The sequence below is a fragment of the Procambarus clarkii genome, chromosome 8 (assembly GCF_040958095.1).
Source record: "Procambarus clarkii isolate CNS0578487 chromosome 8, FALCON_Pclarkii_2.0, whole genome shotgun sequence".
In the NCBI taxonomy this organism is placed as follows: domain Eukaryota; kingdom Metazoa; phylum Arthropoda; class Malacostraca; order Decapoda; family Cambaridae; genus Procambarus; species Procambarus clarkii.
This window is the reverse complement of record NC_091157.1, coordinates 28385278-28398135: the sequence shown is the minus strand read 5'-3', so window position 1 is coordinate 28398135 and position 12858 is coordinate 28385278. Positions and strand designations below refer to the sequence as shown.

Sequence of the window (12858 nt, the reverse complement as noted above, 5' to 3'; positions counted from 1 at the left end):
GAAAGAAAGAAAGAGAGAAAGAAAAAAAGACAGAAAGAAGGAAAGAGAGAAAAAACAAAAGGGAGAAAGAAAGAAAATGAGAAAGACAGAAAGAAAGAGAGGCTGCCACACCTCTAGCCTCGCCACCAGCCACACCTCCAGCCTCGCCACCCGCCACACCTCCAGCCTCGCTACCCGCCACACCTCCAGCCTCGCCACCCCCCACACCTCTAGCCTCGCCACCCACCACACCTCCAGCCTCGCTACCCGCCACACCTCCAGCCTCGCCACCCCCCACACCTCTAGCCTCGCCACCCACCACACCTCCAGCCTCGCCACCCGCCACACCTCCAGCCTCGCCACCCGCCACACCTCTAGCCTCGCCACCAGCCACACCTCCAGCCTCGCCACCCACCACACCTCCAGCCTCGCCACCAGCCACACCTCCAGCCTCGCCACCCGCCACACCTCCAGCCTCGCTACCCACCACACCTCCAGCCTCGCCACCCCCCACACCTCTAGCCTCGCCACCCACCACACCTCCAGCCTCGCTACCCACCACACCTCCAGCCTCGCCACCCCCCACACCTCCAGCCTCGCCACCCGCCACACCTCCAGCCTCGCCACCAGCCACACCTCCAGCCTCGCCACCCATTACACCTCCAGCCTCGCCACCAGCCACATCTCCAGCCTCGCCACCCGCCACACCTCCACCCTCGCCACCCACCACACCTCCAGCCTCGCCACCAGCCACACCTCCAGCCTCGCCACCCGCCACACCTCCAGCCTCGCCACCCCCAAACCTCCAGCCTCGCCACCCCCAAACCTCCAGCCTCGCCACCCCCAAACCTCCAGCCTCGCCACCTACCACACCTCCAGCCTCGCCACCCCCAAACCTCCAGCCTCGCCACCCCCAAACCTCCAGCCTCGCAACCTACCACACCTCCAGCCTCGCCACCGGCCACACCTCCAGCCTCGCCACCCCCAAACCTCCAGCCTCGCCACCCCCAAACCTCCAGCCTCGCCACCCCCAACCTCCAGCCTCGCCACCCCCAAACCTCCAGTCTCGCCACCCCCAAACCTCCAGCCTCGCCACCTACCACACCTCCAGCCTCGCCACCTACCACACCTCCAGCCTCGCCACCCCCAAACCTCCAGCCTCGCCACCTACCACACCTCCAGCCTCGCCAACCCCAAACCTCCAGCCTCGCCACCCCCAAACCTCCAGCCTCGCAACCTACCACACCTCCAGCCTCGCCACCCCCAAACCTCCAGCCTCGCAACCTACCACACCTCCAGCCTCGCCACCGGCCACACCTCCAGCCTCGCCACCCCCAAACCTCCAGCCTCGCCACTCCCAAACCTCCAGCCTCGCCACCTACCACACCTCCAGCCTCGCCACCTACCACACCTCCAGCCTCGCCACCCCCAAACCTCCAGCCTCGCCACCTACCACACCTCCAGCCTCGCCACCTACCACACCTCCAGCCTCGCCACCCCCAAACCTCCAGCCTCGCCACCCCCAAACCTCCAGCCTCGCCACCCCCAAACCTCCAGCCTCGCCACCTACCACACCTCCAGCCCCGCCACCTACCACACTTCCAGCCTCGCCACCCCCAAACCTCCAGCCTCGCCACCCCCAAACCTCCAGCCTCGCCACCCCCAAACCTCCAGCCTCGCCACCCCCAAACCTCCAGTCTCGCCACCTACCACACCTCCAGCCTCGCCACCCCCAAACCTCCAGCCTCGCCACCCCCAAACCTCCAGCCTCGCCACCCCCAAACCTCCAGCCTCGCCACCCCCAAACCTCCAGCCTCGCCACCCCCAAACCTCCAGCCTCGCCACCCCCAAACCTCCAGCCTCGCCACCTACCACACCTCCAGCCTCGCCACCCCCAAACCTCCAGCCTCGCCACCCCCAAACCTCCAGCCTCGCCACCCCCAAACCTCCAGCCTCGCCACCTACCACACCTCCAGTCTCGCCACCCCCAAACCTCCAGCCTCGCCACCCCCAAACCTCCAGCCTCGCAACCTACCACACCTCCAGCCTCGCCACCGGCCACACCTCCAGCCTCGCCACCCCCAAACCTCCAGCCTCGCCACCCCCAAACCTCCAGCCTCGCCACCCCCAACCTCCAGCCTCGCCACCCCCAAACCTCCAGTCTCGCCACCCCCAAACCTCCAGCCTTGCCACCTACCACACCTCCAGCCTCGCCACCTACCACACCTCCAGCCTCGCCACCCCCAAACCTCCAGCCTCGCCACCTACCACACCTCCAGCCTCGCCAACCCCAAACCTCCAGCCTCGCCACCCCCAAACCTCCAGCCTCGCAACCTACCACACCTCCAGCCTCGCCACCCCCAAACCTCCAGCCTCGCAACCTACCACACCTCCAGCCTCGCCACCGGCCACACCTCCAGCCTCGCCACCCCCAAACCTCCAGCCTCGCCACTCCCAAACCTCCAGCCTCGCCACCTACCACACCTCCAGCCTCGCCACCTACCACACCTCCAGCCTCGCCACCCCCAAACCTCCAGCCTCGCCACCCCCAAACCTCCAGCCTCGCCACCTACCACACCTCCAGCCTCGCCACCTACCACACCTCCAGCCTCGCCACCCCCAAACCTCCAGCCTCGCCACCCCCAAACCTCCAGCCTCGCCACCCCCAAACCTCCAGCCTCGCCACCCCCAAACCTCCAGCCTCGCCACCTACCACACCTCCAGCCCCGCCACCTACCACACTTCCAGCCTCGCCACCCCCAAACCTCCAGCCTCGCCACCCCCAAACCTCCAGCCTCGCCACCCCCAAACCTCCAGCCTCGCCACCCCCAAACCTCCAGTCTCGCCACCTACCACACCTCCAGCCTCGCCACCCCCAAACCTCCAGCCTCGCCACCCCCAAACCTCCAGCCTCGCCACCCCCAAACCTCCAGCCTCGCCACCCCCAAACCTCCAGCCTCGCCACCCCCAAACCTCCAGCCTCGCCACCTACCACACCTCCAGCCTCGCCACCCCCAAACCTCCAGCCTCGCCACCTACCACACCTCCAGCCTCGCCACCTACCACACCTCCAGCCTCGCCACCCCCAAACCTCCAGCCTCGCCACCCCCAAACCTCCAGCCTCGCCACCTACCACACCTCCAGCCTCGCCACCTACCACACCTCCAGCCTCGCCACCTACCACACCTCCAGCCTCGCCACCCCCAAACCTCCAGCCTCGCCACCCCCAAACCTCCAGCCTCGCCACCCACCACACCTCCAGCCTCGCCACCCACCACACCTCCAGCCTCGCCACCCACCACACCCCCAGCCTCGCCACCCACCACACCCCCAGCCTCGCCACCCACCACACCCCCAGCCTCGCCACCCACCACACCTCCAGCGTCGTCGTCACCATCCTGGCTCTCCGTCACCTGGTGAACAAGTTTATCTTGTATGCTTAAAAACTCTGCAAAGAACGACGTCATAAAAGACAGTAAATTTTGCGAGTAAAATATGTATGACATTGCAAGAAATAAACATTGACAAGAAGCAGGTCGATGCGATGATGAATCCACACACCAGAAGATGAGGAGACGACGACGTTTCGGTCCGTTTTGGACCATTATCAAGTTGGTTCTGATAGACTTGACAATGATCCAGGACGGACCAAAACTTCGTCGTCTCCTCATCTTCTGGTGTTTGGGTTGGTCATCATATCTTCAGTCACGTATTTTTAGCTTTGGGGGCCTGACGGCTGAATGGACGGCACTCGGGATTCGTAGTCATAAAGTTTCGGGTTCGAAACTTTCAGGGTGAAAGAAACTCTGACCATTGTTTCTCGCCAGCGCCTGGGATCAAACCCAGGCCCACAGGATCACAAGTTCAGCGTGCTGTCCGCTCGGCTGACCGGCTCCACTTACCGCGGAGGCAGAAACAAGTGGGCAGTTCCTTTCACTCATGATTGAAATGGAGGCCAGCCTTTAACCTCACTTAAACTGGTAAACGGTAGTCGTTAAATAGTTATTCCTATTGTACACCAAAGTTCTTAATGTAACCTGCAGTCCAACTCCTCGAACCTAAAGCGTTTGATCGCTTTGGTACCACCAACACGAGGACACTACCTTCTCAGCTACACTGCAAACTCTGAGAGATAGCCGCCATCACCTGACTTCAATAACGCTCTGAATAATTACCCCAATTTACAGTAAAGGAGGACCCCGTCATTTAGACATAAATCCCCAAATGTGGATCCACAAATTATGAATAGGAGAAATGAATTTACTTTTAAGTGTGGTTTAACGAATATAACATTGAGAGAAATCTATTGAAACGGTGAGGAGGCTTACAGGAAATACATGGGGTTAAAGTATAAAACACTGGATCTGAAAATGATAAGATAAAATTGGTGGAAAGTCAATAACACAACTTAATCAGTCACAAGTTTAATTATACATAAAAAATATATTTATACATAAGAGAGTTTACAAATAATGAACACTCCCTAAAACTGAACTCTATTCCTAATTAGAGGCAATGGATAACTACAACTGTATCTCAATTTAAGTTACACTTTCCCTTAAAAACAAGTCGTGATGGTCGAGTGGATAACGTGTCCTGTACACACCAGTTACATTGTGTTCCTGGCAGTATGGGTTCGAGTCACTTCTGGGGTGTGAGTTTTCAATTGCATAAAGTCCTGGGGACCATTCAGGCTTGTTCGCATATATATATATATATATATATATATATATATATATATATATATATATATATATATATATATATATATATATATATATATATATATAAATATGTCGTACCTAGTAGCCAGAACGCACTTCTCAGCTTACTATGCAAGGCCTAATTTGCCTAATAAGCCAAGTTTTCATGAATTGTTTTTCGACTACCTAACCTAACTTTTTCGGCTACCTAACCTAACCTAACCTATAAAGATAGGTTAGGTAGGGTTGGTTAGGTTCGGTCATATATCTACGTTAATTTTAACTCCAATAAAAAAAATTGACCTCATACATAGTGAAATGGGTAGCTTTATCATTTCACAAGAAAAAAAAGAGAAAATATATTAATTCAGGAAAACTTGGCATATTAGGCAAATCGGGCCTTGCATAGTAGGCCGAGAAGTGCGTTCTGGCTACAAGGTACGACATTATATATATATATATATATATATATATATATATATATATATGTCGTACCTAGTAGCCAGAACTCACTTCTGAGCCTACTATTCAAGGCCCGATTTGCCTAATAAGCCAAGTTTTCCTGAATTATTATATTTACTATAATTTTTTTCTTATGAAATGATAAAGCAACCCTTTTCTCTATGTATGAGGTCAATTTTTTTTTATTGGAGTTAAAATTAACGTAGATATATGACCGAACCTAACCAACCCTACCTAACCTAACCTAACCTATATTTATAGGTAAGGTTAGGTTAGGTAGCCAAAAAAAGCTAGGTTAGGTTAGGTTAGGTAGGTTAGGTAGACGAAAAAACATTAATTCATGAAAACTTGGCTTATTAGGCAAATCGGGCCTTGAATAGTAGGCTGAGAAGTGCGTTCTGGCTATTAGGTACGACATATATATATATATATATATATATATATATATATGTCGTACCTAGTAGCCAGAACTCACTTTTTGGCCTACTATGCAAGGCCCGATTTGCCTAATAAGCCAAGTTATCATGAATTAATATATTTTCTCTAATTTTTTTTATTATGAAATGATAAAGCTACCCATTTCATTATGTATGAGGTCAATTTTTTTTATTGGAGTTAAAATTAACGTAGATATATGACCGATCCTAACCAACCCTACCTAACCTAACCTAACCTATCTTTATAGGTTAGGTTAGGTTAGGTAGCCGAAAAAGTTAGGTTAGGTAAGGTTAGGTAGGTTAGGTAGTCGAAAAACAATTAATTCATGAAAACTTGGCTTATTAGGCAAATTGGGCCTTGCATAGTAGGCTGAGAAGTGAGTTCTGGCTACTAGGTACGACATATATATATATATATATATATATATATATATTTTAAGATGAATAGGAAAACCAGGGATATACTAAACATCTTGTTTCAGATTCTTTACTTTAAAATGCATAACGTTTCGAATACTTCTCGTATTCATCATCAGATCTAAAAGAAAAAACAGAAATCACAATCAAATAACTGGTAAACAAAGAACTCATACTGAATATAATTGCCTATCAAAGAAAGGAAAATGCTTAAAAAACAAAACACTTAAGCGCACTTAAAGTGATCAATACAAATAAAACTTATTAACTGTCACATATATTAAAGCTAATTTAAAAATCCAATGAACTACAAGATGAATTTTATAACTACTAAAACAAACCATTCTATTAAACTTACGTGGAGTGATCAGAAGTGAAACTTGATACCTAACACATAGATACTAAACACTATAACAAATATTTATATAATGACTACAAATCTACAAAAAATGTATGTAAAATACAAACAGAATAAACGACAATTATAAAGTACTAACCAAAATCTTATAAAAAACTCAAATATTAAATAAAATTAAATACCAAAAAATGTATTATATATCCTAAATAAAAGATTATATTAATGTACAATGTCAAGACTTGAAATAAGTAAGAAAGGGCAAAGACATGGTAAACTAAACAAAATTATAATAAAATTAAACTACCAGAATGAACTATAAATCAAGAGTATATGAACTATAAAATATGAGCCTTATTATTATTAGGCTCTTATTTTAAATTTATAGATAAAGTGCCTACCCCCCTGTGCTCTAATGTCGTATATATGTATAATTGTTCCAGCTGTAATGCTGGATATATCGGGAGTTCCATTCGGAACTTTAAGATTAGGATACTTGAGCACCGGGGATTATCTTTTATGACTGGATTACCATTGTCTAAACCAGCATTTTCGGAGATTAGAAACCATTGTTATGAGTTTGATCATTCTCTGCTGGAATCTGATTTTAAAATTCTGGACACTTGTATGAATGGCCAGTCAGATTTGAGAGTAATGGAATCCTTATATATAAAGGAGCTGCGGCCTCTGTTGAATAGCAACCTTTCAGCTGTTCAATTGTACACTGTATAGTGCACAGTAGGCCCTGTAATTTGATTTATAGTTCATTCTGGTAGTTTAATTTTATTATAATTTTGTTTAGTTTGCCATGTCTTTGCCCTTTCTTACTTATTTCAAGTCTTGACATTGTACATTAATATAATCTTTTATTTACGATATATAATACTTTTTGGTATTTAATTATATTTAATATTCGAGTTTTTATAAGATTTTGGTTAGTACTTTATAATTGTCATTTATTCTGTTTGTATTTTATATACATTTTTTGTAGATTTGTAGTCATTATATAAATATTTTTTATAGTGTTTAGTATCTATGTGTTAGGTTAAGTTTCACTTCTGATCACTTCACGTAAGTTTAATAGAATGGTTTGTTTTAGTAGGTTTAAAATTCATCTTGTAGTTCATTGGATTTTTAAATTAGCTTTAATATATGTGACAGTTAATAAGTTTTATTTGAATTGATCACTTTAAGTGCGCTTAAGTGTTTTGTTTTTTAAGCATTTTCCTTTCTTTGATAGGCAATTATATTCAGTATGAGTTCTTTGTTTACCAGTTATTTGATTGTGATTTCTGTTTTTTCTTTTAGATCTGATGATGAATACGAGAAGTATTCGAAACGTTATGCATTTTAAAGTAAAGAATCTGAAACAAGATGTTCAGTATATCCCTGGTTTTCCTATTCATCTTAAAATTAAGATTCCCAAAGGGAACATCGATCATAAATAAATATATATATATATATATATATATATATATATATATATATATATAAATATATATATATATATATATATATATATATATATATATATATATATATATATATATATATATATATATATGTCGTAGCCAGAACGCACTTCTCAGCCTACTATGCAAGGTCCGATTTGCCTAATAAGCCAAGTTTTCCTGAAATAATATATTTTCTCTATTTTTTTTCTTATGAAATGATGAAGCTACCCATTTCATTATGTATGAGGTAATTTTTTTTGTATTGGAGTTAAAATTAACGTAGATATATGACCGAACCTAACCAACCCTACCTAACCTAACCTAACCTATCTTTATAGGTTAGGTTAGGTTAGGTAGCCGAAAAAGTTAGGGTAGGTTAGGTTAGGTAGGTTAGGTAGTCGAAAAACAATTAATTAATGAAAATTTGGCTTATTAGGCAAATCGGGCCTTGCATAGTAGGCTGAGAAGTGAGTTCTGGCTACTAGGTACGACATATATATATATATATATATATATATATATATGTCGTACCTAGTAGCCAGAACGCAATTCTCAGCCTATTATTCAAGGCCCGATTTGCCTAATAAGCCAAGTTTTCCTGAATTAATATATTTTCTTTATTTTTTTTCTTATGAAATGATAGAGCTACCCATTTCATTATGTATGAGGTCAGTTTTTTTTTTATTGGAGTTAAAATTAACGTAGATATATGACCGAACCTAACCAACCCTACCTAACCTAACCTATCTTTATAGGTTAGGTTAGAATAGGTAGCCGAAAAAGTTAGGTTAGGTTAGGTTAGGTAGGTTAGGTAGTCGAAAAACAATTAATTCATGAAAACTTGGCTTATTACGCAAGTCGAGCCTTGCATAGTAGGCTGAGAAGTGCGTTCTGGCTACTAGGTACGACATATATATATATATATATATATATATATATATATATATATATATATATATATATATATATATATATATATATATATATGTGTGTGTATATCACGAAAATAAACACGTGATTAAGAATGTGACAATGTCAGACCACGGAGGAAAAATGAAACAGGAAATTTCCTTCCACCTTCTGAAGATGTATTTAATATACGAAAGTACTTAAGGAAATTTCCTGTTTCATTTTTCCTCCGTGGTCTGACATATATATGTCGTACCTAGTAGCCAGAACGCACTTCTGAGCCTACTATGCAAGGCCCGATTTGCCTAATAAGCCAAGTTTTTATGAATTAATTGTTTTTCGGCTACCTAACCTACCTAACCTAACCTAACCTAACTTTTTCAGCTACCTAACCTAACCTAACCTATAAAGATAGGTTAGGTTAGGTTAGGTAGGGTTGGTTAGGTTCGGTCATATATCTTTGTTAATTTTAACTCCAATAAATAAAAATTGACCTCATACATAATGAAATGGGTAGCTTTATCATTTCATAAGAAAAAAATTATAGAAAATATATTAATTCATGAAAACTTGGCTTATTAGGCAAATCGGGCCTTGCATAGTAGTCTGAGAAGTGCGTTCTGGCTACTAGGTACGACATATATATATATATATATATATATATATATATATATATATATATATATATATATATATATATATATATATATATATATATATATATATATATGTTGTACCTATTAGCCAGAACGTCGTGCTCGGCCTACTATGCAAGGCCCGAATTGCCTAATAAGCCAAGTGTTCTTGAATTTATTTATTTTTCCAATTTTTTTTCTTATGAAATGATAAATCTGTCCATTTCATTATGTATAGGTTAATTTGTTTAAAATAGAGTTAAAACTGACGTAGATATATAACCCAACCTAACCAACCCTACCTAACCTAACCTAACCTAAACTAACAAAACTAAGTCAATAAATTATGGTCTTAGTATAAAATAATAATAATAATTCAAATAAACTATTTGGAAAAAAATTATTGAAAATAAAGAAAATCACTCGGCCTATTAGGCAAATCGGTCCTTGCATAGTAGGCCGAGAAGTGCGTTCTGGCTACTATGTACGACATATATATATATATATATATATATATATATATATATATATATATATATATATATATATATATATATGTCGTACCTAGTAGCCAGAACTCACTTCTCAGCCTACTATTCAAGGCCCGATTTGCCTAATAAGCCAAGTTTTCCTGAATTAATATATTTACTATAATTTTTTTCTTATGAAATGATAAAGCAACCCTTTTCTCTATGTATGAGGTCAATTTTTTTTTATTGGAGTTAAAATTAACGTAGATATATGACCGAACCTAACCAACCCTACCTAACCTAACCTAACCTATATTTATATGTAAGGTTAGGTTAGGTAGCCAAAAAAAGCTAGGTTAGGTTAGGTTAGGTAGGTTAGGTAGACGAAAAAACATTAATTCATGAAAACTTGGCTTATTAGGCAAATCGGGCCTTGAATAGTAGGCTGAGAAGTGCGTTCTGGCTATTAGGTACGACATATATATATATATATATATATATATATATATATATATATGTCGTACATAGCCAGAACGCACTTCTCAGCCTACTATGCAAGGCCCGATTTGCCTAATAAGCCAAGTTTTCATGAATTAATTGTTTTTCGACAACCTAACCTAACCTAACTTTTTCGGCTACCTAACCTAACCTAACCTATAAAGATAGGTTAGGTTAGGTTAGGTAGGGTTGGTTAGGTTCGGTCATATATCTACGTTAATTTTAACTCCAATAAAAAAATAATTACCTTATACATAAGGAAATCGGTAGCTTTATCATTTCATAAGAAAAAAATTAGAGAAAATATATTATTTCTTGAAAACTGAGCTTATTAGGAAAATCGGGCCTTGCATAGTAGGCTGAGAAGTGCGTTCTGGCTACTAGGTTTATATATATATATATATATATATATATATATATATATATATATATATATATATATATATATATATATATATATATATATATATATATATATATATATATATATATATGAATGAAAACTCCACACCCCAGAAGTGACTCACACCCAGACCACCAGGAGCACAATGTAACAGTTACACCTAGGTAGAAACTGTGATATCTTTGCCATATGTCGCTATTATATTCACCAGCTAAATAATGGGAAACATCCTTAATACATCAGTCTTTGGACTGTAAGCATCATCTTAATTATCACTACTAAAATAGAGTAAATACAGGCCCTCCTTTCACTTCCTGACGACATCTGTACAAAACAGCCGAGTTATCAGTGGACGGGAGGCCAGTCAGTCAGTCGCCATTTAATTTCAGTTTTGCTGGGTCAAATCTAACTTCAATCATTTTCACTTGGATAACGGTGTTATGAGGGTTCAGAAGCTCCCAGTATCAACACATTCATCGGCTACTATCAAAGGAAGTGTCCTAATTCCGAAACCTTTTATCCTTCATTCATGATCAGTGAAATGTAGGTTATCTTGAGTTATCTTGAGATGATATCGGGGCTTTTTAGTGTCCCCGCGGCCCGGTCCTCGACCAGGCCTCCACCCCCAGGAAGCAGCCTGTGACAGCTGACTAACACCCAGGTACCTATTTTACTGCTAGGTAACAGGGGCATAGGGTGAAAGAAACTCTGCCCAATGTTTCTTGCCGGCGCCAGGGATCGAACCCAGGATCACAGGATCACAAGTCCAGCGTGCTGTCCACTCGGCCGACCGGCTTCGACCGGCTCCGGTATATTAAGTCAAACCGGTTAGGACGCTAGTGAGCCCCAATCAGAGTGAGCAATATTCTCATCTCTTTATTTAAATTGCCTCTATTTCGCCTGATATAGCTGTCATATAGGTTATTACTATTATTGTGTGCCCTTTTATAGGTGCAATTGAAGGGGAAGAGGAAGCACAATAGTTACCTAGTACACCAGTACATGTGTGTTTACTAGTTGTGTTTTTATGGGGGTTGAGCTTTGCTCTTTCGGCCCGCCTCTCAACTGTCAATCAACTGTTTACTAACTACCTTTTTTTTTTTTTTTTTTTCCACACCACACACCCCAGGAAGCAGCCCGTGACAGCTGACTAACTCCCAGGTACCTATTTACTGCTAGGTAACAGGGGCACTTAGGGTGAAAGAAACTTTGCCCATTTGTTTCTGCCTCGTGCGGGAATCGAACCCGCGCCACAGAATTACGAGTCCTGCGCGCTATCCACCAGGCTACGAGGCCCCACTGATGATGCGATGTGTGTTGATGCGAGCCTCAGCCACAAAGACTGTTCATCCATGTTCATACTGATTGTCTAGGCCAAAATCAGCCATACAAGATAACCTGTAGTTGTGTTAATTTTAATTACTAATATGTAGTCCAATACTGTAGTAAATGTCTACCAATCAATAATTTATATCGACAATATATAAATAATTTGTTAATCCCACCCAGAATGTGTGTGAAAGCGATTTGTGGGAAATTTTAAATCATATAGAACACCTTAAACATCATAGTTTGCTATCGAAAAATATTAATTAACATAAAATATAAATTATTATATAAATTAATATAAACTAAATAAATATAAATCTCACAGGTCATTTTCCCCACAACATATTAAAAGCCAACATGTTCAAAGAAAAGCCTTTTTTATAAGGAGATATCAATTTATGAGCTCCGAAGCACTAGGAGGCTGTTTCTAACAATAATAACATTATTATTAATAACTGGAAAGATTCGTTGTTCATAAAATATTTAATAAATGTAAACCAAGCTGCCAATGATTGAGAAAAGATGCACTGTTTTTAAATGCTACTTGAATTCCCAGTTGTTGACGAGAACTTGAGGTGAGGTGTTATGGCGGGTTAATGTCGCCACCAGCAAAGGCAGCGACAGGGCACCGTTCCTGTGCCAGGTAAGTCCACTATGGGCTCACCATAGCCCGTGCTACTTGCCCCGCTCCTGTGCCAGGTAAGCTACGGGCTCACCATAGCCCGTCCTACTTGGAACTTGTTCCTAGTAGCTGAATTTATAACAACAACAACAACAGAGGGAAGCGACTCCCCTCCACTGTGACCA

The 12858-nt window shown here is 42.7% G+C and overlaps 1 protein-coding gene across 1 annotated transcript in view; it reads left to right on the top strand.

Annotated features, from left to right (window-relative positions):
• Positions 1 to 3422, top strand: part of LOC138360015 (uncharacterized) — an 8847-nt gene extending 5425 nt beyond the window's left edge. Inside the window, exon 2 of the mRNA XM_069319915.1 lies at positions 118 to 3422. Coding sequence (XP_069176016.1) covers positions 118 to 3422 — 3305 coding nt within the window. The remainder of the gene's footprint in view (positions 1 to 117) is intronic.
• The last annotated feature ends 9436 nt before the right edge of the window (positions 3423 to 12858 follow it).